At 47.0% G+C, this 24,511-nt stretch overlaps 2 protein-coding genes across 7 annotated transcripts; one reads left to right on the forward strand and one right to left on the reverse strand.

Moving 5' to 3' along the window:
* Positions 1 to 836: 836 nt before the first annotated feature.
* cbarpb (CACN subunit beta associated regulatory protein b) lies at positions 837 to 17,906 on the reverse strand. 4 transcript variants are annotated; one of them, XM_034530755.1, is made up of 10 exons: positions 17,785 to 17,906; positions 15,512 to 15,581; positions 12,841 to 12,989; positions 11,515 to 11,576; positions 9,410 to 9,572; positions 8,133 to 8,304; positions 7,647 to 7,799; positions 6,975 to 7,185; positions 6,227 to 6,416; positions 837 to 5,182 (listed from the first exon to the last, which is right to left on the reverse strand). In XM_034530755.1, exons 2-10 carry the CDS (start codon positions 15,554 to 15,556, stop codon positions 3,709 to 3,711), a joined length of 2,619 nt encoding a protein of 872 aa, XP_034386646.1. In that variant the 5' UTR covers positions 15,557 to 15,581; positions 17,785 to 17,906; the 3' UTR covers positions 837 to 3,708. The 4 variants fall into 4 exon arrangements, with proteins under 4 accessions (XP_034386646.1, XP_034386647.1, XP_034386648.1 ...); XM_034530756.1 differs by lacking the exon at positions 17,785 to 17,906 and adding an exon at positions 16,235 to 16,521; XM_034530754.1 differs by having other exon boundaries at positions 838 to 5,182; positions 17,781 to 17,906.
* A 514-nt stretch (positions 17,907 to 18,420) lies between these two features.
* Positions 18,421 to 23,108, forward strand: atp5f1d (ATP synthase F1 subunit delta). 3 transcript variants are annotated; one of them, XR_004609410.1, is made up of 5 exons: positions 18,421 to 18,667; positions 19,392 to 19,545; positions 20,049 to 20,137; positions 22,662 to 22,848; positions 22,975 to 23,108. XR_004609410.1 is itself a non-coding variant. In XM_034531518.1 (5 exons), the coding sequence occupies exons 1-4, from the start codon at positions 18,554 to 18,556 to the stop codon at positions 22,782 to 22,784; spliced, it is 480 nt and encodes a 159-aa protein (XP_034387409.1). In that variant the 5' UTR covers positions 18,421 to 18,553; the 3' UTR covers positions 22,785 to 22,794; positions 22,975 to 23,108. The 3 variants fall into 3 exon arrangements, 2 of the variants coding, with proteins under 2 accessions (XP_034387409.1, XP_034387407.1); XM_034531518.1 differs by having other exon boundaries at positions 22,662 to 22,794; XM_034531516.1 differs by having other exon boundaries at positions 18,422 to 18,667; positions 22,662 to 23,105.
* The last annotated feature ends 1,403 nt before the right edge of the window (positions 23,109 to 24,511 follow it).

Genomic DNA, 24,511 nt, shown 5'->3' on the forward strand with positions numbered 1-24,511 from the left:
CTCAATCGATTTGGATCAACAAAAGCAAAGACCCTTTTCATTTTCCTTTTCCTTTTTTTTTTTTTTTTTACTAACAAGCAAGGAATACAGAAATACTTCTACTTTAAAAAGGGATAATCATCACAGCATCCTAGCACGACTCTTTAAAAGTACCCCCCAAAAAAAATCTCAAAGTCGTACCGACGTTTTTTCCGCTCCCCGCGTTTTTAACAAATGAGCGACGACTATACGCAGCATCCTTTTGTACCGCAACTCGGGAGAAAACATGAAGATTTGCACTAAAATGTGAACTCTCATGCAGACCTACACACAGCGATGCACCAACGCATTCGACAGGCTACTGGTTAGTACGCAAAAACACCATTATTTCACCACAGTGTCCCCCAGTTATACAGCATCAGTCTAAACCTAAAAGAGGACGTCCATTTAGTCTAGCTCTTGTGACATTGTGCTCGTAGACACAGCAGAGTTGAATCTTTGTACACATGTACGGGAACGCCACCCCCTTTTTGCGGGACATTTTTTTCCTCTCTCTCCATCGTCGTCGCCGACGCTTTTTAGCCCGTTTGATCTGTTGGGAGCGCGGACGACTTTTGCCTTTTTTCCTCCAGCACCCTGTCAGCATGTGCCGAGTAATTGGTGTCACCGAGGGGGACCCATCGGTTCCGTTGTAAGTGACAGGGGGAGGATTTAATTTCCCTTCTGCTGATTATCGCCGTCATAAAAAAAGAAAAGAAAAAAAGAACGCTTTCTTTCACGGTGGGTTATTTGTGATTGGGGCCTATACGTGAAAGAAAAGGGGAGCGAAGAAACCGTAATATATATATATATATATATATATATATATATATATATATATATATATTTATATAACGCTTCGCTCTCTGCGCCCTTTTTTTTTTGGAGGAGTTCTCCTAATGGGGAACGCGGCATCTGCACTTATCCACAAGAGGAGACTCCTGTCACGCGGTCGGAGAGAGATCTAATCTGGGTAAACTTGAAAAGGAGCATCATCGTAATCAGCAGCATCAGCAGCAGCATCACACACAAGCAAAGAGAGGAGAATAAGGTGTTTCAACCCCCCCCCCCCCACCCCCACTCCTTGATTTTCTATTTGGTGATTTGGTAATAGCCTCAGAAGAACAAAGACAGGGAGGCGAAGGGATGAAAGGGGGGGAACTCCTTCTCCTCACGATTCATATTCAACACCATCTCGTTGCGGCGGCTTCCCCTCGCTGTGCTGCGCGGGAGAGAGACGGGAAGCCCAGCGGCGCCTCTGAGAAGGACACGAGCGTGACCGGGTTACCGTCAACCTGCTGCTCTCGCTTTCTTTTTAAATGAAGCCGAATGAGAGGCACAGAATAATAATGATAATAATAAGAGGTGGGAGGAAGGGGGACAAATACAGCCTGTTCTCAGAGGCATCATGCACAAGAAAGCATGCCTCTCCTTGTAAATTCAATAAACACCCACAGCCATCTCAGAGCTTTTCAAGGCGCTGCTGCCCACCTCACGGCGCGTAAACAAGTTTGTTCTGGGGGGGGGGGGGGGTTGGGGGGTCAGAGGTCGATGCCAGTGATGCCCAGAGTGCAAAGAGTCGTAGTTTATGGAGGTTAGCGTGACTTGTGAAGAGTCGTGATGCCATGAGTGGCCGCCCCGGGGTCTATTGGTTCTGAACCGGTCCGCTTCAAAAAACCTGCCACACTCTCAGTTTTCATTGTCATTTAAGCAATGCGGAGACGCACACGAATTAAAAAATAAACACAGTTGTCACATAGCATTTTTCAGTCAAAAGAAACAACAACAAAACAACAAGCATCGCGAGCTGTCGGACTCACGATGAGGATATCTTCCTTTTCAAAACCCTTTGCTAACTGCGTTATTCATGTCCCAACTCTCTCAACCAGTGGTTCCCAACCTTCTTTTTTTTTGGCTTGTGGCCCCTTTAAAAAGTCCTGGTTTTATTTTGTCAGATGCCTGAAATGAGGACGGTTGACACACAAGCGTACGAGATTTAAAACGTTTTGTCCTACGACATAAACGCGTCAGTTTGTGTCGCTCTCTGGAAACGTTAGCGGTTGCTAACAAGTGGCTAACGTGGACAGCGTGTGTTAGTTCGTGTTCATAGCGTTGCACTCACACATTATAAAAGTGGCGTGCATTTCTGGAGATTATCTCAGCTACAAAAAACAAGGTGTTTGTATCATAAAGTTGTGTTTGCAATGTAGCTTATTTTCTGCAATAATCTAAAAAAAACAATGGGAAAAATCCCAGTGGCGATGCTAACATTCGGGGTTGGCCTACAAAAATACTCTCTATACTCATGCAGCAACATTCTCTTCCATTTAAGAGACAAAAATAAGATGTTTATTATTAGCACAGGAACCCCTGTGACACTATATCAGGGCAGGTGCTGTGCTGTGTGCAAATACTCATGACACATCACAAGTAGTGAAATTACTCAAATAAATTAACTTAAATGAAGTCAACTTTGATTTTCGATAATGGAGTTACAGGAAAAAAAATCAAAAAGCATCGAATAGCCGTATCGAAGCCATTTAGAAGCTGAACGCACGCAATATCGTGCAAAGTTTGAAGGTTTTATTGTCAAAATTAGGATCAGTGGACCAATTATAGCGCAGAAATTTAATAATAATAATTATTTAATGACTCTAAAACATCTAATAATATTCATGCGTTGAATTATAAAACATTGGTGGATGGGAACAAAAGAAAGACGACATTTGTTTTTTATATCATTTCCGGACCACGAAAAACATTCCACCAATCAGAGCTTTGCGACGCCATCTTCCCAACGGAGCGAGTTACATTCGGGAAAAAGTCGGAAAAAATTGGCACAAAATTGGCAACAAGCGTGGATGAGATTGACGCAGCTCTACGGAGACCGTAACTGATCGCTGAGGACAAAACCAGACATAACTGTTTGTAATAGAAACATAAATCACTTTAATCCTCTCTGACTTCTCACAGGTTGGGAACTACTGATCTAAACAACCTTTTAAAAAGGGACAGTTCACCCAAAAATCCACATCGCCATAATCTACAAACGCGAGCCTATCGTCCACTTCCTCTTAAAAGTTTTTCCGACACTCGGCGACTAAACCATCTAGATGATGAACAGCGCTACAGGTGAGAGGTAGTTTTCATTTTTGGGGTGAAAAGTCCCTTCAAATTTGCCTTTGATTGAGTATTCAGATATTTTAGATCATTTTGTAGCTCATACATAGTGATAAAACTACTTATTTCCCACTTATGCGTCCAGATCTGTAGCTTTCCACTCATCTGATAGCACCTGGTTTCACAGTGGATCCACACGCTCTGACGCCATATTGGTTTCAGTCATTCAAACTGGAGAGCAGAGACAAGAAGCCAGAGATGGACATAGACTTCAGACCCAATTAATGAGGAAACAGTGATTACTGAAAGCTTATGATATTTGTTATGTTAGCTCTGTTTGTCTGTTATCTTGCATCACAGCTTCGTGATGGCACGAGTCGCCGCCGGCTGCATTTCTAGTGGATCATCTGTACGTCAGGTGATTTAAAGCACGCTTCCCATCCAGCACGCCATTCGAGCTGCGCGCGGAGAGACGGCGAAAAACGGAGGCGGGACGAATCGAACGGAAAAAGAAAAGGAAAAGTGTGCATCGGCAGGATGACGAGGAGGAGGAGGACGCCTGGAGCCCTGCTACACTGGGCTGTGGTCCGGAGAAGCACGCGCGGCCGCCACCGTCACGCACTCGGCGGCCGAGTCCTTGGTCCTGCGGAGGCCCGCGTACAGCCTGTCCCCCAGGTGAGCGGCCAGTTTGTCCGTGAGCTCCGCTGTGATGGTCTGCGGGCCGTAGCCCGAGGAGTCCGGCGGCTGAGGGGGCGAGCGCTCGTCCGGGGGCTCGGGTGGGAGTGCGTGTTGTCTGCTGTCCTCCTGAGGGTCTTCGGGCTCGCCGGAGTGCCACAGAGGTGGCGGGGAAGAGGGGGCGTCGTCCTCCGCGTCTCTGACCCGCTCCCTGTCCTTGCCCCGAGTCTCGGTGGCGACGCGCTTTGGAGCGTCGGGAGCGCTGCCGGCCCCCTCGCTGGTCTCCTCGTCGGGAGCGCTGACGATGCGGGGGAGCGTGCTGTGGTAGCTCGTGTCCAACGGGTAGTTCACGCTGTCGCCTCTCCTGAGCGGGGCCCGGAGTCGGTCGAAAGAGGTCTGGAAGTGTCTGACGCCCGGGTCGCTCCACTGCTTGTGGCGCTGCCACTGCTTGCGGAGGTGGATCCGGGACCGGTGCTTCCTCAGCGGCGACTCCTGCTGGTCGAACTGAGGGTCGTGGCGGAGAAACTCGTGGAAGAGGGCGTCCGTCTTCTCGTCGATGCTGTAGTCTCGCCGGTGCAGGTCCGGCGGTTGAGGGGAAGGCCGCGCGGCCTCTCGGGGTGCGAGCGTCTCACCGTACGGGACCCAGCTCAGTGAACCGGCACCCGTTTCTATGGAAACCCCTCCGCTGGCGCCCAGCAGCAACTCGTCCTCCAGCTCCTCCTCAAAGAGATGAGACTCAAAGCTCTCGCCGACGGTGCCGCTGCGCCCCGCGTTGGTAAAGTAGTGCCGCTTCTCGTGGGCAGTCCTGTCCTTCGGGCTGCCGCCAACGCTCCCAAACAGTCGCAGGTCTTCCGGCCCGCGACACGGAGCCTCTATCGACGCGTAGCCGCTGTCCATCTGCAGCAATTTACGAGTCCCCGTTTCTCCGTCGCTGGCCCCTCGCTCCGAGTCTGTGCTTTTCTGTTTCCTCTTTCTTCCCTCCGTCACCCCCGACCTCTCGTCCAAATACATCGAAATGTCCTTGTCGTCCTCTCCACCCTCGTCCCCTAAATCCTGGGACTGGTAGCTGGGCGGCCCTCCTCCTCCTCCCGTCTCCGTGCGCCCGCCCAGCGAACACACACTTTCAGCGTCACTGCAGACGGAGTTCCGGTCGTTGTTGCTGCTCTGGTCGGAGGCGGCGTATTGTTCCAGTGTCGCGCGAAGGCTCCATATGTCTTTGTAAAGGGACTGGGGGTCCTGGGGATCTGGGGGGTCTGCAACTTCCCTTCTTGCCAGGGACAGTGCTTCGTCTTGGGGATCAGGGGACAGGCCAATTACCCCTGGCCCTCCATGGCTGCAGCTGGGCTCCACCATCACCTCTACCTCTACCCTGTAGCGTGCACACAGGTGTGGAGGGACGAGACAAGACATGAAAAATAGTTAGGAGAGAGGGAAAAGGGGGAGGAGCACACACGGGACACGCAAAACAAGCGTCCGTGTCAGAGCATTTACCTGAATGACACATTCATCTGACACGTGGCTGTGTTCACACCGCACAGAATGGTTGTCATGACTTGCAATGGCTGCTGTTTGCATGTCCTTAATCTTGAATTTAGCTGAATACTGATGCCATGCCGTGCTCGAGTAAAGAAACCCCCTGCATCAGCACATTTAAAGAATGCATACTGCAAGGAACACACACTATAGAGCGAGATCGGCAGAAGCGCGGCGGCTTCCAGGAAATTGCTTTTGTTTTCAACAACAAATGTCCGCAAATATTGATTTTGTTTTAATCCTTAGTCTGTGATGTAAATTCTACTAAGGGAGATTGGTTATTTTTTTGTTTATAAGCTAATATTGGGGGTGGGGTCTGCGTTGCTATAATTGCATCATAGCAACGCCTTGTTAAAGTAACAGAAACGCAGTGACCCTTTGCCCCGTTTGTGGACGTCATCAGACCATGTCAGCGATGGAATGGTTTCCTATGCCAGAATAAACCCCGTGTCCCGATTCTCCACTTCACTCTCCGGAAGAAAAAAAAGTGCACTCTGGGAATTCCCTACATCTGGGCACCACGTGGTGAAAGTGCTTCTTGTTTACAGGGATCTCATTACATGCAAATCAGCCTGTGGATAAATAGTATTTATTTACACGGTAGTTTACAGAGCATGTAGCAAAGAGGACGGTTTGAAAACATCCTTTTCTATATTTTTTCCAATGATTTACAGTTTAATTCAAAATGTGTTTCTATCCACTTGTGTGTGATAGAAGCACTCTTTGTATTGTCAATCAAAGTGGTGAAGAATTGGGACTTCAGAGCCGTCTCTCACTGTACAACATTACCGTACGCTTTCTAGCGACAGGCGAAGAAGAAAAATGAGTGCAAGGCAGCAAAAGCAGTGAACGAGATGAATGGCAAGGGAATTAAAGATACCTGCCGAGGGAGGGGGGCGGCGTGGAAGGAGGCGAGAGGAGGCGTGTCGCCGGGTGGCCGGGACCGTAGGCGAGGTCCCGGGTGCGGGCGAAGTACTGGATGAGGTCTATGTGGTGCGCGTCGTTGTCGTCCTGGTCCATGCTCTCGCTGGCGGCTCGCTGCCGCTGGAACTGCCTCCGCTTTGGAGAGCCTGGCGCGCAACACACATGGGGAGGGAGGTAGGGGGGGTGAGGGAGGGGGAGTTGGGCCGGACGGAAGAGACACTTAGTTCAGGAGGAAGCTTCCATCAGGTGTCGAGGTTTCTGAGGGGATTATGTGTGATCTTTTTTTTCCTCGGTCCCCCCCCGGTAGAAATCGGAGGACTGAGCCTTCGGGAAGCGCAGGGAGAAAGAAGTGTGTGTGTGTGTGTGTGTGTGTCGGGGGCCTCAGATTGACTTTACGTCACTGAGCCATCTGTCCTGTAGGTCTGTGTGTGTGTCTGTGTGTATTTCCGAGTCTTAGCGCCACAAAAAGGCGTCTCACAGTCGGTTGCCGGAGCCCCCTGCTTAACGGTCGTCTGCTCGGAAACGAGGGAATATTGCCAGAAATACTAAATAAATAGAAGAAAACACATCTAAGAAAGAAAACGGCCCACTTTATTTGTTTTTTTTTACCAGTTCCGAGAGTGTTGCACCTCCCCGCTTGCATTGGCACCGACTGTTTTCTAAAAATACGAGTATCTGTCTCATCTATCTCGAGGATCCGTTACCTCGGGTGTCCAGACTGGAGGCTCTCTGGCTGCTGTCCAGCTTCCACTTCTTGATCTTGAAGTAGGGGCTGGACCCCTCCAGGCTAGCGTGGCGCCGCAGTTTAGTGAAGAACTGCAGCACGGGCCCCTGGCTTCCCGCGCCGCCACCGCCGGCATGAGGGGCCCCTTCTCCGACACCGCTGCCCTGGGGCCACGCGCCCATCATCTCGATCTGAGAGAGAGAGACAGACGTGGTCAGACAGAAAAACCTGCCAAGACTGGTTGGCGTGTATTTAATCCCTTCTGACAGTGATGTTCCACACAGGCTTCCTTGTTTACCCATCAACCATCACTCTCGTCGGCCCTCCCTCAGGCTCCGTGACCCTCTCGAGCCCTCAATATGACTCACTGGTTGACTGGTTTTCCTGAATGGCCGTTTGCCGCAGTGATGTATCTTCAGAAAAGCCATCGCTCCGCAAATGATTGACTCCATACACACTTCTCACACACCGCATGTTTCCAAAGCACGAGCTCTTACAGGTGACTTGTATGCACGCTCACAGCGCTTTGTGATACATTTGCACCATTTAAAATGCTTTCCCCCCCCCCCTTGAACTTAAATAAATATTCACCGTCACTTGCACGCAGAATATATTCGACAGCAATATTGGGGGGGGAGAGGGGGCGACTTACGGAGCTGGAGATGGGCTCTTTAACTCCGAGAGCAGCAGTGTTCTCACTGAAGCTGGTGTCCACCACCGAGTTGAGGGCGTCTCCAGGGAGGGCACAGCCGGGATTGACACTCAGGCTGGTCAGCGCTGTTTGTGGCAGAGGGCACAGCATCGGCTGAAGGGAAGCACACGAAAAGATAATTACCCCCTTTTGAATCGGTCGTTGAACACGCGTGTTTTCTGCAAAGCTCTGTTGATTAATCCAGTTATATCTGAATAGTACAAATACCAGCCAGGCACTTAGAAAGTTTGTATTTCATGTTAACGTGAACGCCGCGAATTAATATCGTGTCCAGATCCTCTCACCAGCTGTCAGCTTTGCAACAGCATTGGGGAAATCCATGCGCACGACACTAACCCGAGCCGGCAGAGAGATCTCTGATCCCGGCGCTTTCTAATTAAGACAAAGCGATGCATCGCGACCGAAAGCGGGTGAAAGGGCCGTCACCTGGAAGATGGAAAGTGTCGACTTGGCGACAGGGCGCGTCGTCATGGCGACGCTGTTCTCAGCCGAGTCGCACTCATGGATGGTGACTATCTTGAGGCCCGGGGGAGGCATGTGGAGGTGTGTGAGCCGGGCGTTCTTCAGGTGGTGAAAGTCGCCCTCGGTCAGAGTGTACCTGGAGAGAACGACAGAGAGTTAAAGAAGACATATCACGCTCATTTTCAGGTCCACACTTATACTAGATAGTTTCTACTAGATATTTTTAAATGCTTTAATGTTCGTAAAAAACACTTCATAGTTCCCCTTTTGTCTGCCTGAATAAACCAGGCAGTGAAGCCAATGCGGAAGTGCCTCCCACCTGCATTCTTTCTAATGGCCATCAGGGGGCGACCTAACACTAATTCATCAGTACACATTGTAAACATGATTTTTTTGGTCTCAATTGCTAGTTTCAAGTTTTCCTCGATTCAGCATGATGTTCATTTAGAAAAGCATAGTCCCATTTAGGGTAAAACAGACATGCTTTAGGGCGGGGCTACCTTGTGATCGACAGGCCGCTACCACGGCCGTCTCTCATCACCTCCGTTCACTGAAAAAATGCTATACTTGAGGCTTCAAAATCGAAGTCAACAAACCAATAGGTGACGTCACAACGACCGTGCCCCCACGTATAATATACCGTCTAAGGAGTGAAGCTGCATTCACCTGAAACGCTCCGTTTTAGCGCCTGTCTCTTTAAGAAAAAGCCAAGATCAGTGCTTTCAGGTTCCTTAACGAATTCCTTGTGGCTCCTTAATACCTTCACAGTATCTATAAAGCTCCTTAATTAAAAACTTTCTACAGTATGTCCCCTTTAAATACAGAGCAACAAACAAAGTCGCATCCACTCTGGATAAGTTGAAAACCATGATGCTTGTCCTTGCACAAGAGGCAAACAGCCATGGGGAAATGTCTGACTGCAAACCCATCAGAGTTGCACTGCATGGTTTCCACATTTAGCCCCACAGAAAGAATTCCTTTTGAAGTATTTGCACATCAGGCTCCCGGCTTTAAGAGAAAAAAGCAGGGTCATGAAATAATGAGAAGGGGTGAGACCTCTTGGTGTCGTCAGCACACTTAATGTATTCTGGATTCAATCTTAACCATGAACTAATATAGAAGAGCGATGGACAGAGTTAAATGTGGGGATCCTTTGATCACAGAGAGCAAGTATGGAGTGCACTGGACGTTAATGTGAGACTTTGCAAATGTGTGCCTCTGTGTCCGCCAGGCTCTCTAACCTGCGGCCCTTCTCCTGCGCCTTCTTGCTGTTATCGAAGAGCGCGGCCTCGTTGAAGGAGACGCGGCGGCCCATGGTGCCCGTGGAGAGGAAGCGCTCCGTCTCCTGGTTGTGGGCGCTGGCCATTGACAGGCAGTCGGAATCGTCCACCCTGATGGTGATTTCTACCGGAGGCCCGAGAGGAAAGGGACAGAGGAGGAAGAGTGACGGGTTATTGTTACCGGTACTCATAATGTACAGCCATGTTAGTGCTCGCTGCTCCAGCTGAAACATCTCAACAACATTAATGGTCCCCAGAGGATGAAGCCTCGGGACTTGTGACGCTCTCCTGACTGTTCAGTGAAATACTAAAAACTAACAACCGACCAAAACACTAAACACTAAAACGGTGAAACATCTTTCATGCCAGGCTTTAGCATGCTAGCGTTGTCACTGTGAACATGCTAGCATTTGCACTGTGAGCATGTTAGCATTGTCACTGTGAGCATGCTAGCATTGTAACTGAGAGCATGTTAGCATTGTCACTGTGAACATGCTAGCATTGTCACTGTGAGCATGTTAGCATTGTCACCGTGAGCATGTTAGCATTGTCACTGTGAGCATGCTAGCATTGTAACTGAGAGCATGTTAGCATTGTCACTGTGAACATGCTAGCATTGTCACTGTGAACATGCTAGCATTGTCACTGTGAGCATGTTAGCATTGTCACTGTGAGCATGTTAGCATTGTCACTGTGAGCATGCTAGCATTGTCACTGTGAGCGTGCTAGCATTGTCACTGTGAGCATGCTAGCATTGTCACTGTGAGCATGCTAGAATTTTCACTGTGAGCATGTTAGCATTGTCACTGTGAGCATGCTAGCATTGTCACTGTGAGCATGCTAGAATTTTCACTGTGAGCATGTTAGCATTGTCACTGTGAGTGTGCTAGAATTTTTACTGTGAGCATGCTAGCATTGTCACTGTGAGCATGCTAGCAGTACAGCCACAGCTGCAAGCATGGCCTTCATGGGATTAATAGATTCTAATATTAAGGTTTAATATGGATAAATCGAGTATTTTAAATTAAGCAGAGCTTTGTTGCCCAATAAAAAATGATCTTTGTTTTTTTTGTTGAAAAATGTGTTGCGACATAGTAAGTGAGCTATAACAAAGGGGCGGAAACCTTCTAATCTTTGTCTGCTCTGTATTCCTTAACAAATTGTTACATAGTTGGTAACTAGCTAGCTAAAGAGTCAGCTAGTTATGCTAACAGCTAGTTAGCATAACGTTAACCCTTTGAGAAAACTTGTTGGCTGAATTAATGGAGCAATATGGCCAAATGATGGAAGATACAGAACCGTTTTTAAAGTATTGTCCTATCTTGCTGTTCAGCTTCATGACAGCTGGAAACTGGATTATTAGTTTTAGTGGTGCAACATGATTTCAAATTAAACCATGATCTAATCGCGTACCAAGCTTGACTATTGTTTTTTGTACATTTTGTATGTGCACTTTGGTCCACATCGTAGGTGATGATTCATCTAATATATCATGGGATTCCCATGGCTCTGCCTAATGTTGTATCTGTGCTTCCCTTTTTGAGATCGGGGCTCAGGGCGCCAACCACAAACCAGTCCTTCCCCTCTTTCAACTGTATACTGAAGTCATAACAACCCCCCCGACAAAAAGAAAAGAAAAGATTTTTAGAAGTCTGAAGTGAAGTATCTGATGTTCAGACCCGAGTACGGTTATTATGTGGCAAACTGCTGACGGAGAAACTAAACAAAAAAGCCTTACAAAAGCAAGTTTGGTGCCAAACTGAAGCTTCCTTTTTTCTTTTTCTTTTTTATAAATCATTTTGCATCCCAGACATTTGCTGGGCCCCAAAATGTCAAACTGCGTTCCAGGAGTGGCGCAGCTACTTAAACTAATTGGATCGAGATCACAATATTTTAAATGGAAAAGACATTACACATTTGCGCTGACGCGCTAAAAATATCCACACTTCCATCAATTCCATCCCTCCATCTCCCAGTCTGCCATGTCTCCATTACGCCTCCCTCTACTCACCTCTCTATCTGTTCCCTATCCCCACCAGCTCCCTCTTTGTCCATTTCTCTCTTACCATGGGTGGGCTGACACTCCTCCACGTAGGTGGTGTTGGTTTTCTCGGGGTCATCGCTGGCCCTGGGGGCACACAGAAACACTCAGATCAATGCTCCCGACGGAGTACCGGGCGTTCCCATCAGCTGCGTTACTGTTAAAAAACCCAGCTGCAAGACACGGCAATGGGACTGGATGTCCACCCCGCTGTTTTGTCTAAACGTCTGCTTTTCCCGGCTGCATAATCGATGAGGGCCTCAATCATTGCCGGAAACTTGATAACCCTCGGGGGGGGAACAAGGAACTGAAAGCTCCTCACGGACATTCTGCTCCATCTGATTCCTTTGTGCAGAGATACGAGTTGCATGTGTGTGTGCGTGAGTCTGTCTCTGTGTGTGTGTGTGTGTCTGTGTGTGTGTTTCTGTGTGTGTCTGTTTGTGTGTGTGTGTGCGTGTCTGTCTGTGTGTGTGCGTGTCTGTGGGTGTGAATTGACTTGAGGGATTTCTCCATCCACCCAGATCTGTGCTTCTTCTTGTCTTTCATTTCCTTCTGTGGCTCCCGCTTCCTCACACTGTGTGTGTGTGTGTGTGTGTGTGTGTGTGTATTCCCCGTGCACACACACACCCACACACACAGGGCTGGGCACCGATGCGAGATTAATCACCGCCGATGGCTGCTATGAAATCTCATTACGCTCATCATTTGTACCAGTCTCCCCTGCTCTCCCTCCTGCAGGCCTCGCCTTTTCCTCCGCGCTCTCCGTTTATCTGCATGTAGCTTGGCGCTGCCCTCGTAAATTCAAGTGTGCTTGATGATTGCGCGCCGCTGTGGAGGGGGACAAAGCGTCCGGAGGGGGCAGCCATGTTGCCGCTGAATAAACACAGAGAGAATCGCACGGAGATGAGCGTGACTACTGAGTGTGTGTTTCAGCAAAAGGGGTTTTAATAACAGGGGGGTGGGGGGGGGCGGACACTCAAACAGCTGACATGTCTCATGAGTGAATGCACTACGTTGTCCTGCTTTAACATGTGTCTCTCTGGGGTTACATAATGTGTTCTACCGTCCTACTGCAACACAGCTTTCGATGCTTTCATTTGTTTAATGGGTCGCTGCGTCGCCTGTTATGGGACTCTGAAGACGGGTTTGGGTGGAGCGAACGGGACGATTCCACAGGAGGCTGTTAGCTTCGCTCTTCCACCCGAAAGAGCCTTATCCATTATGCAAGTTCATAGCCCTGTTTACATACACAACGGCACTGCATCGGGGGAATAACATTTCCAGGGACACGTATTTCGGAGTGGATGATGTCGTGCGTGCACAAATACAACGTTTTTCTTTTCCCTCGCACCTGGCACACCACGGCCCTCCTCGACAGCAGCGACGGAAGGCGAGGAGGAAGACGGAGATGGAGATCACGGTTCCCACCAGGAAGACGGAGAGGATCACCGGGAGGAGCACGGAGCCATCCTGCTGCTCCTCGGCCACGAACGGGATCTCCTGGGAGACAAACGGGAGGGCAAAGGTGGATGTATCGGTAGATCATTGGAGAAACCTGGACCGACAGGTCTGCTAACTGGTCATTGTACAACTCATTCGTGAGTAGGCAGTGAGGGGAAGTGAAGTAGATTCAACAGGAAGGAAGGTCGGTGTCGTCCTGCGCTTTAAAAAGAGAGAGCACGAGTAAAGCAAAGAGCTGCCCACATGAGCATCAACTGATATCCTCTCTGAGCGGCGGAAACATGTCAAAATCTGATTTTCTAAAAGCCTCAAATTAGAATTCTGACTCAATTAGACTGCATTAGTTGCGCTAAATATGCTGCTTTCCATTTGGAGGGATTTCAACTGGAAATATACATATTTATATGTATATAAACACATATATATAGATATATATATATAGATAGATAGATAGATTTGTGTTTCAGTTTAGATCCAGAAATCACATTTTTGTAAGAGAGGGACATTAGCATGCCATCCGTTTAAGGATATATCATAAAGATACATTTCTCAACTCAACTCCATCTTTTAAGGTGTTTTTTTAATTGAAATGTAATGTTATTTTGAGTCCCTTAAATCTGTAACAAAAAGGAAGAAGAGATGTTTTTCTGTCATCAAATAATTCCTACTTTTGCACACTTCTTTCTATTATTGATAGAATGTGACTAAGAGTCATACCTTTCGCACATTCAAGTTGAAACAAATGCTTTTTGCGTTAAATGTATAAGTCGTGCCCCCCTTGTCAACAAATTATAAATGTACGACTTCAATAAAGTAAAGTATGCGAGTCACGTGATCAGTGCAGCTGTTTAACCTTCCCGGCAACACCGAGAAGCTTAATAGATTGATTTAAACCCACCGGCTGGCCGACCTGCATGAAGTGAATCTATAAATGCACCGGTGAAATGAATCAATGGCCGGCGGGGCTATTAACCTGTTTACGGTGCACCTTAGCTGTGGGAGAGCTCTCGCAGGGAGGACTGCAGCTGAGTAAATTAAGCACACGAGGAGCCCCGGCGGAGGCTCTGTGGCACCAAAAGATCCTTTAGTTCCGTTTGGATGAGCATGTTTAGACGTCTTAAAATCTCTCCGCTCCGTTTTTGTATTGACAAAACTGGATTTAATCCACCGCTTGAGCTCCCACACAAGTAGATGACGATGAAGGTCTTTCACCGATCTACCACCACGACCCGAGAACACACATTTTGTTCATATTATTTTTTCGTGAGTGGCACATTTGCGTTGAGCTTGAGTGTCTATTATTAATTATTCCTTAAAGCAAACAGGAGTTCAGCGCTAGCAGCTAGCGGTTAGCTAGGAAGCACTTTTTACTGCGAAAAGCCTAATTTGATTTATTAAGATAAATAAATACATGATTACTGGAAATAACACAGACATAATACATGTCATGTCAGTAATTCTTTTGATTTTATTTTATTTAGTAAGAGTTATGTCTTTCTTGACAAAATTAACTTCCTCGCCGTATACATATTTGGGGATTCATATATCACTTGAGTTTATGACTAAATCACCAATTTTCTTCCTTTAATAAATTATATTTTTACGTTTTTTTTTTTTTTTTAATCCAATTTTGCAGATGTAGGCAGAAGAGAAATATAAACGGTTTAAATAAAATGATAGACGGCCGCACCAGAGTAGGGTGACGACCAACGTTACGTAAAGACGACAGAGGACCCTAACCCTACCCTACCCCCCCTATAAACCTAGCCCGAACTCTAACCCTAACCCTAAACTAGCCCTAACCCTACCCTAACTCTAACCCTACCCTACCCCCCCTATAAACCTAGCCCGAAATCTAACCCTAACCCTAAACTAGCCCTAACCCTACCCTAACTCTAACCCTACCCTACCCCCCCTATAAACCTAGCCCGAAATCTAACCCTAACCCTAAACTAGCCCTAACTCTACCCCTACCCCTAACTCTAACCCTAACCCTACCCTAACCCTAACCTGCCCCTAACCCGCCTCTACCCTAACCCTAACCTGCCCCTAACCCGCCCCTACCCTAACCCTAACCTGCCCCTAACCCGCTCCTACCCTAACCCTAACCTGCCCCTAACCCGCCTCTACCCTAACCCTAACCTGCCCCTAACCCGCCCCTACCCTAACCCTAACCTGCCCCTAACCCGCCTCTACCCTAACCCTAACCTGCCCCTAACCCGCCCCTACCCTAACCCACCCCTAACTCTAACCCTACCCTAATCCTACCCCTACCCCTAATCCTACCCTAACCCGCCCCTACCCCCTGAAGTGTCTGCTGAACTCTCCGTGGAAGAACGCACAGTAAGTGTTTATGAGCGCTGGACTCCGACGTCACGTGTTCATTTCTCTTGCGAGGGGAAATTAAAGCTGAGATTAGATCAGAGATTTAATTATGTCAGGTCCAGGTCAGGATGTTTTCTATTAGCCCGTCAATTGGCCAGACGACACACACACACACACACACGCAGACACACACACAGGAAGTTTGAGAATAGGCTGGTGGCGAAAGGCAGACTTACTGTGGAGTTTTCTGGTATGTTCCAGACGGTAGACTCATTGCTCATGGTCCAGGCCAACTAGAGAGTCCCCCTGAGAGATAACACACACACACACACACACACACACACACACATACACACACAGAGGAAATGACTGTTACCAGAGTCAGAGCTGGTCATCAAAACACAAAGTCAGCCAGCAGAGATACTGCTTTGTAACTGTGCTAATAACAAACACGATGCACATGGAGCCGTAAAACAGCCCTTCTCTGAATCCACGGGAACAACGCACGGCAGATATTGACGTCTGATGTCTCATAACACGCCGTTTGATGCGATAGAAGATGCTTTAGAGAAAGAAAGAAAAAACATCTCACGGACGTGAAAACACTGGAGCAGAAACCAAATGTGTGTGTGGCGTGTGCTTCTGCGCATGTGTCGAAATCCCACGGAAGATGCAAATGCCAGCATCTCGGCTGCAAATCATCACCCGGAATTCCATATCAGCCTGAAGATTCTTTACCTACCTACCTCCCACACACACACACACACACACACACACACACAGAACAGAGAACAGAGAGAAACACCACTAAACGCTGGCTACAGCCACCGCTGTGTTTGCTACACATCATAGCCATTAATACAGCTACTGCTGCACCAAACACACATACCTCCCTCCCCACCACCCCTCTCCACACACACACACCCACACACACACACACCCTGGATATTGCTACTCACCCAGCAGGGTAGGAGCAACATGCCAGCAGCACTCAGTGCTCCTTGCTCTCCTGCTAGTCGCTGCTGCTCTGTCAACTTCAGCACCACAACCTGTAAGCTACTGCCGAGCCTCTAACTCCCTGCGTCTACCGTCCAAGCATGAACAAAAACAAAAACAATAATAATAATAATAATAAAAAAATACAGTTACTGGAAACACATCAGGCTGTGTGTGACCAGCATGCTTCCCTTTGCATCGCTGAACCACATCCTGCTTTCTACCAGCCCCGCGTCTTACCCTGATGGAGGGCAGTGCGCAGCAGCAGCTCTGGGTATGTGTGTGTGTGTGTGTGTGTGTGTGTGTGTGTGTCAGGCTGTGGCTCAGGAGTCTCCTCCTCAGCTCCCTTGCTGCATCCTCATCTATACCTCAGCCCACCCAGCCGACTGAGCCCCTTCAGCTCGGGGCTGGCCCACCGGGCCTCAGTGCTGCGCGGCAGAACTATTTGTGTTAATGATTCAGCCGGGGTGAATAAGTTTGTTGTTACATAAGTGCATAACTGCATTCAACACGTGCACCTTTAAAAAAAACCTTGACAGGCTTCCCCATACAGTCTTGTGTAGTCCATCACAAGGCATGACATCAAACACCAGAGCCTGTTCTTTTCTGCCTCAATATGTATGCATTAAATGCAATAACACTGTTTAATATTTATATATATATATATATATATATATATATATATATATATATATATATATATATATATATATATCATCTGTTGCTAGGCTTTAAGACTCACAAGGAGAAATAATCATATTAGGAGAAAAATAAAGAAGAAGTAAAGCAATGGAAGTCGATGCAGCCTGGTATTTTGTGGAGAACTGCTTACGACCATCGGGGGGTTTCGAACCCCGGAGGATTGCTCTCTTGCCGGCTCGCCGGAGCAGATGGTGAGACGCGGGGGTCCCAAAAGGCACATCCCGTCATGCTTAACACCATTTCCGTCTATCAATGCCAGCTGCATTACTGGTGTATAGGGTACCGGGGTATCGGTTTCGCTTCCGAGTATCGGAACACAATGTGGACGTGATGGTTCATGTCGGACTTCGTAATAACCGGTTATTAAAGTAAACAACTGTTGCACAAAAGAAAAAGAAAAACATTTCGTTTTTTATTGCTTGGCACAGCAATATATCCCCGCCCCCCCTCCTTCCCGAAACAAAAATAATGAGCTTCGTCTCTGGCAGCTGTTTCCTCATGGAGGTTTTTGGCTGATAGATAAAAAAAAAAATCACATTTACGCGGTGAACTTAAAATAATAATAATAATAAAAGCAAAAAAGAAATGGATGAAAAAGCAGCGCGCGCGGCGAGGTTTCATACAATTCGCCCGTCTTGATATGTCACACAGGCGCTCGTGATTTCCATCAGTCCGGTGACACCGACGGAGAAGGTAGAGCTCGCGACTTGAATCGGGCTGCGCGAGGAGCAGGCATGCGGCAAAAAAAGAAGAAGAAAAAATAGAAAATAATGGAAAGAAAGAAGAAGAAAAAAAGGGAGCACTCACCTACTCAACTGGCCGGGTCCATGCAGGTTGGGAGACGGGCAAAGCCAATAAACACGAAACTCCTCTGTGGACACTTTAATGTGGATTTTTGAAAGCCAAAACTATTTATGAATGAAACCCCACTGTTTAAGACACGCCCACCACCCAGTCAGAGGCGCACCACGTGACGCGAGGAGCGAGGTAAAAGCTATGGCGATTGAAGGGTTTCTCCAAATGACGCTCAGGTCCGGTGTTTCGGGTACAGGGGAGGGGGTCGGGGGTGTCGAGGGGGGTGTTTTAGTGAATTCAAACTATGTTTCTTGGTTATTTAAAACGCATTCTAGCACTCTTTTTTGTGGGTGTTGTATTCTTTTATTATAGTTATATGAAGTCACTCGCTCGCACTTGCGGGCGACATGGTGAAGCATTGAGTTCACAAGTCTCTGTATTTGTGTGTGCGTGCGTGTGCGCGTGTGCGTGGGGTATTCAGTGCCATTCGAGCGGCATACAAAAGAGCAAAAAAAACTCCCAAACCAAACGAAGTTGCCTATGCAGCGTTTAACACATCACTTTGTCGCCATCTGCTGGTGAACCACCATAAAAACCGTGTTAACTTTTTTTTTTTTAAAGACTACACTCCCCTGCATGCTTTGCGCCACCGCAAAGCTTTATGGGTAGGATACCAACGTCCTTGTCCTTCCGAGCGCACACCGACTGACTGCCTTCACGCTTTCAGGATCCCTGTCATTCCCTTCAACTTTAAATTTTTTTAAAAAGACAGATTTTCGGACAAGATGGCTGCCAGGTTCCTCCGCCGCTCCCTCCCCGTGCTGAGGCAGGCTCGCTCCTACGCCGAGGCCGTCTCCGGCGCCCCGCAGATGTCCTTCACTTTCGCCTCCCCGACGCAGGTAGCTCGCTAACTTCAACCCGAGGCTTGTCGGGCCTACAGCTAGCTAGACGGCTAACTGTGCTTCTTGTTTAAAAATGTACTCTCTAAAAAAAAAAGTGTGTTTGAGGTGTTGCACTAATACGTGGGGTTCGGAGTCACTGCCACGCGGACGAGTACATTTCGTGCACGCAAGACCGTTCGTGTCCTGGAGGTGTACGATGTAGCTTAGCTTGTTTTTTAAGCTAGCTGTCATTCACTGCCTTTGACCAGAGTTTACTTTTGCGAAACGACATTACTCTTTCCCAGTTCAATAACTGTGTGAATGTGTTTTAAAATGTAAATTGTTGGTTTAATATTAACTCTATTGGGAAGCGGTCAACCTGGCAACCGGGCGGTTAATGCTCTCTAACCTTGAGGTTTCGTGTCTCTTGACTAAATTCAGCTCCACTAGGGCTCCACTTTCACACAGAGCTGCAGGTTCACTTCGCATTCAGGCCTGATGTATTCAAAGTATTATGGTATTCCAGTTAAAAAAAACAAAAAAAAACATTTAAAACGCAAAAAATAATTGCTTTTATTTATTTTTGCATTAAAAAGTCAAGTGACAGGTGACAGTGAGTGGTTCGTATCGTTGATGGCACTCTGTTGTAAACTACAATTTGGTGTCTGTGATCAGTCGCTATTTCTTAAATGTCCACGAGTCAGTGAATGCATCTCTCCATCTCCTGTCTCCACTCCTCCAGGTGTTTTTCAACGCGGCCAGCGTGAAACAGGTAGACGTGCCCACGCTCACTGGCGCGTTCGGTATCCTCCCGGCCCACGTGCCCACCCTGCAGGTGCTCAGGCCCGGTGTCGTGACGGTCTTCGGCGACGACGGCTCCGCTGCCAAATTCTTTGGTGAGATTTTACTCTCCTAAAGAGATTATAGCCCATACTACATTATTACACATTATCAAAGAAAACAAAATGTCAGATCACCACTTATTACATAGTCTTACACTAGTTACTATGTTCAGGTCTTTTCAAGTTTTACATCTGCTCTGACTGGTAATAAAAGATCTTCAGTGATGTCAGTCACATATTTTGCCCCACTTTCTGGCTGGCCCCAACATTTTTTTTATTTGAGTTGTTTATTATTGATCTTTCTGAAAAGCTGAAACATGATGTACTTTTTCATTCCGTTATTCACAGCGTATTTTGCTAAATTAAATAGCTGCGACATCCACGTGATTCGACAATGTGTCTGTGTCTCGGAGTCAAAGAAGCTGATGATGTTATGTAATGCAAACAAAACAAAATCCTAATTTAAATCCTCAATATCTCCCAAAACAAATACACAGTGGAGATGACTGTATATTGGCATGTGTAGTTACTGTGTGTGTGTGTGTGTGTGTACGCAGTGAGCAGTGGGTCAGTAACAGTCAACGCTGATTCTTCGGTGCAACTGCTAGTTGAGGAGGCTGCATCTTTGGACCAGCTGGACATTGCTGTGAGTATAATGTCAACATCACGCCACTCGCATACAAACTAGAGCGGCATCTGCGCTAATGTTGGACAGACTGACCATGAATACCACCAGATAATTAGGATTTGTCTCATCTTTTTTTTTTTGTGTGTGTGTAAACCAACACAGTCAATGTATTTTGTTTTAATGCATATACAGTTTTGCTCTATCAAAATGAAATTAATTTATACAAACATGATATTGTAGAATTCTGCATACTGTTTCGACATTATCCATATCTTTCAACATCATCTGTGTGTTAGCCTATTGTGTGGCCTCCTTTTGCAAACACCCACAAGGAGCTTATAGAGACTGTCATGATAAAAAGTATAAACCTTATTTCCATGAAGTTATATTAAACATGGTGCATTGTTTAAACATGAGGTTAAAGACCTTTCAGCTGGGTTATCCTTTAAGTCTCCACAGTAATGGTTGCCAATGGCACTACTTGTATTTTCTATAGCAGGAGTTGAGGGTGGACACGTTAGATTGAAAACATGACATATAAATAAGATTTTAGTCCTGGAAAGTATCAAATATAACACAAGCTAAAAATGTTTGGGAACCGGAATAAAACTTGTATTCTTAATGTAACATTTTATTATTTAAGCTTGACGCATCTCAACTCTCCAAAATATAAGGGGATTGAAAACGGCAACCGTGTTTTTAGTTGCCGGTGGTCGTCGTCCCCGGCAACCGTGAGCGTTGAGCCTGGAGTCGTCATCGAAGTGGAGCAGCTAAATATAAGTCATGTACGAGAACATCACAATGGAAAAAAAAAAATCAATACAGAAAAGTAGGCGAGAGCACAGAAAAATGAATCAGTTTAAAAAAAATAAAAATAAAATACGCACTTCTCGACAGCATCGACACGAGTTTCACAGAAGCGGTCGTTAATGTTGAGTTAAGTGACTGGATTATGTTGTACAGGTGATATTTACCTTTTAATATGATTTGAACTAATGGTGGTAGCATTGAGGGAGGCCTTCTTTAAAAACCAAGAAAGGTGTCTTGTGCATTTATTTCTACTATTAAAGCAAGTTCACTCTTCATGTCACTTTTAATCCTGCTCTGGGAAACCCAATTTGAACTTCTGATTTCTTTTTTTTTGTTCTATTGCATTTTTCACTGCAAACAAAAAGATGAATTTCTCCTTTTTGATATTCTTATTCTTATTATGATGCTGTGTGTTAAGTTTAAACCTGCACTGTGTGGTCAGTATCTTCCCTTCAAAGAACAAACTTTACCAGGAGAAGATGGTGTTGCCACCCTTGTGTTCCTGGTCAGATTGTTGCGCGTTGTTTTGTAAAAAAAAAAGACTTCTCTGTCACATGTGGAATATATAATTGAAGCCGTCTTTGTGCTTTCACTCGCATATCGCGGGGTTAGAGTCTCGCGTGCGGGTTGGTCAATTCTTTATGGATCTTTTAGTTGAATGACATTTGTGTGATTGGTGTCCATATCCAGTGTGTGGAGCCCCGCAGTAATTGCTCTCATTTTGAATCCTCTCTGCCGATGAGCACCTCCCAGCCGATGATTATCCATCCGATCGGCGTTGCAGTCGGACCTCGACGTCGAGCCCTCGTTTAAATGTCAGTCTTGTTCATGCTCGGCTGCGTTATCGCGCCCTCGCCGCCGAGCTGTCTTGCCTTTTGACCTCGGGGCAGTGACGGCGTCACTGTCAAGTGGACTCTGTGTCAATAAATTAGTTTTTTTTTTTTTTTTACCCCTCCATTGTCCTCCCGCGCCGCGGTGAAAATGCACACGGGGGCCCACGCTGTTAATAAGGAGGGAAAGGTCAGTCACTGTTGAGTTATAGCAGATGTGTCAAATCCCCACTGGGAGACCTTTAACTCCCAGCTATGTTTGGCATTTCTCGTTTTCTAATCACTGCCGTGACAAATGGAGCTTTTCTCTCTGCTCGTCTTAGTCTCCGCTTTTTGACTCGACGTTGCGCCGCTTCGCTTTTCTGTCTTTTCTAAAATCGCAGTTGAAAGAAGTTTTTTTTATTTATTTTTTTTAGGTTGAGCTTTTAAGCGGGCTACGTCTAGACTGCAGGCAAATCCGATTTTTGTTTCTCAAATCGGATCTTTTAAGGCGGACTGTCCGCATTGTTATCTGCAAGTCATCGTATTTGTTTGTTTGTCTCTCTCTCTCTCTCTCTCTCTCTCTCTCTCTCTGCGTGCGGTCGCGATGACGGCGTCGGTTTTCGCAGCTTTTCCAACGAGGAACATTCGCCCCTCGGCGCAATTGCACCGGCGAGTTGCAGAACTCGGCAACGGGACGACATTACACATTGCAGTCAAAAAGCCATTTATTAGTATTTTTTCTCTAAACCTTGACATCCAATATGCACCAAAAAAAAATGCACGTCTTTTTGTTGTTTCTACACTTTCAAAAAAAACGGACGCTGCCAGTCGGAACAAGGGCAACACAACTTAATCCAAATTGTGGGCGTTTATCGTTTTGCTTTCCCGTTCTCATTGTCGCACCTTTTCTGTTTTTTTAGGCTGCCAAGGCCAACCTGGAGAAGGCCCAGTCCGAAATGGCCGGCGCGTCTGACGAGGCGGCGAGGGCGGCAATTCAGATCAGCATAGAGGCCAACGAGGCCCTCGTCAAGGCCCTGGAGTAGTAAACCCGCGGTACGACGACTCGGCTCGCTGAGACCCAACGGCATCATGACGCATGCGCTCACGGTTGTTAATGGAGTTGAAAATGGAAATATTGACAATAAATTATACTTCGTTTTCGTTGTGTTAAGTAGCTCAAACTGAGTCGCTGTGTTTCTTTCCTCCCCCTCCTCCCCCGAACCCCTCCTCTAGGTTATCTTTATTGTTTCTTTGATGGGAAATTAATGGTCCATCTGTGTTTCCAGCTCAGTCACATCAGTGTCCAGAAGATTCCATTCTTGCTTTGTACAGTGGATGAATTACAAAATAAATTTATTTGGAAATACCTGCTGGTTGTTTTTCTTTCAACCTGTCCTCCTTGCTACTTATTGATGTAGTAGTATTATTGATGCACGAAGACAACTGCGTCTAATTGACAATCAGCATGACTGCAGCAGACACACACACACACACACACACACACTCTTCAGGAAGCGCTTCTCATTAAGCAGACTTGGCCACGGAAAGTAAACCCATTATAAGCAACTTCGGTGCCACTTTGTTTGCCGTGCAGTGACTGTTTCTGCCACTTGGGGGCAGCAGATATCCGCTGTATTCTGCTGCCTGAGCGTTTCTATTGTTTCTCGTAAAACAAAAACGGTTTCGGGGAAGGAACTCGCCCTGAATTTGTCATTAAAAACCACAGATTTCCTTACGGGGCAACTCTTTTTTTAATTTTTTTTCAAGAGAGGGATCCTCTTTTTGAGCGCTCTGCTCTGCTTAGTCACTTTTAATGTGGGCCCGCTTGTGGGTCAGTTATTTATGAACTCTCGGTCCTTTCCTTAATTTTAAATGAGCGATGAGTGATGACCTCGGGCTACCAAGCCAGGAAAAGTCCTCCGGTGGAAAAGCAGGGCCTTTTTTCTTCTTCTTCTCTCGTTTCATAACCACAGGTTTCAGCTCAGACTCCAGGAGGCGCTGACCTCATTCACGTGCCGCCTCGAGGCTCTCAGACCTCGGTTGAGTCTGCATGTCAACACTCCTCGACAGGGGGGAGGGGGGGCCTTCAACAAGTGCAGCATCGGTGTTTACACAGGAAAAAGGAGGTCTGACTTTCCCAGTGCAGGAAGCTCATGCGCCTGTACCTGTATAATATCATTTCCCATTGATGGCACGTGCTGTGTAGACTTGCAGGCCGCGACTTGGCTCGGCATCCATTAATAAAGAAAAGAAGAAAAAAAAGAGCTACTTCTCAACACCTCTCGCACATCCTGCTCTCTGTTCTCCTTTCCAGTCTGTCTGTCTCTTTCATCAAACCCTTTCTGGCTCCAGCTGCTCACACACAGACACACACACACACTCATCAGTCAGCCTTCGAGGGGCCCGGAGACGTGAATAACACTTCAGACGTACGAGATGAAACGGGGAGGGGGGGGGCCCCCCCATCAAAAAAACCACCACTTCTTTAATCCAGAGTTATGATACGTGATGTCTCTCTCGCTCCGCTATACAAACGCCACTCACAAAGCGACCGGGTGCGCTCCATTCGCTCAGCTCAAGAGCGGGCGGCCGAAAACGGAGAAGAGGGCAGTGACCTCCGAGAGGAGGAAGTCTTCCCGAGTGTGTGTGTGTGTGTGTGTGTGTGTGTGTGGCACATCCAGATGGAGCTCCTCGGTGGACGCGTTCTCTCACAAGGAAGTGAATCACTATAAATTCATCTTTTTCCTCCCAGCTGTTTCCATCCAGAAGT

Source organism: Cyclopterus lumpus, chromosome 4, assembly GCF_009769545.1.
Source record: "Cyclopterus lumpus isolate fCycLum1 chromosome 4, fCycLum1.pri, whole genome shotgun sequence".
In the NCBI taxonomy this organism is placed as follows: Eukaryota; Metazoa; Chordata; class Actinopteri; order Perciformes; family Cyclopteridae; genus Cyclopterus; species Cyclopterus lumpus.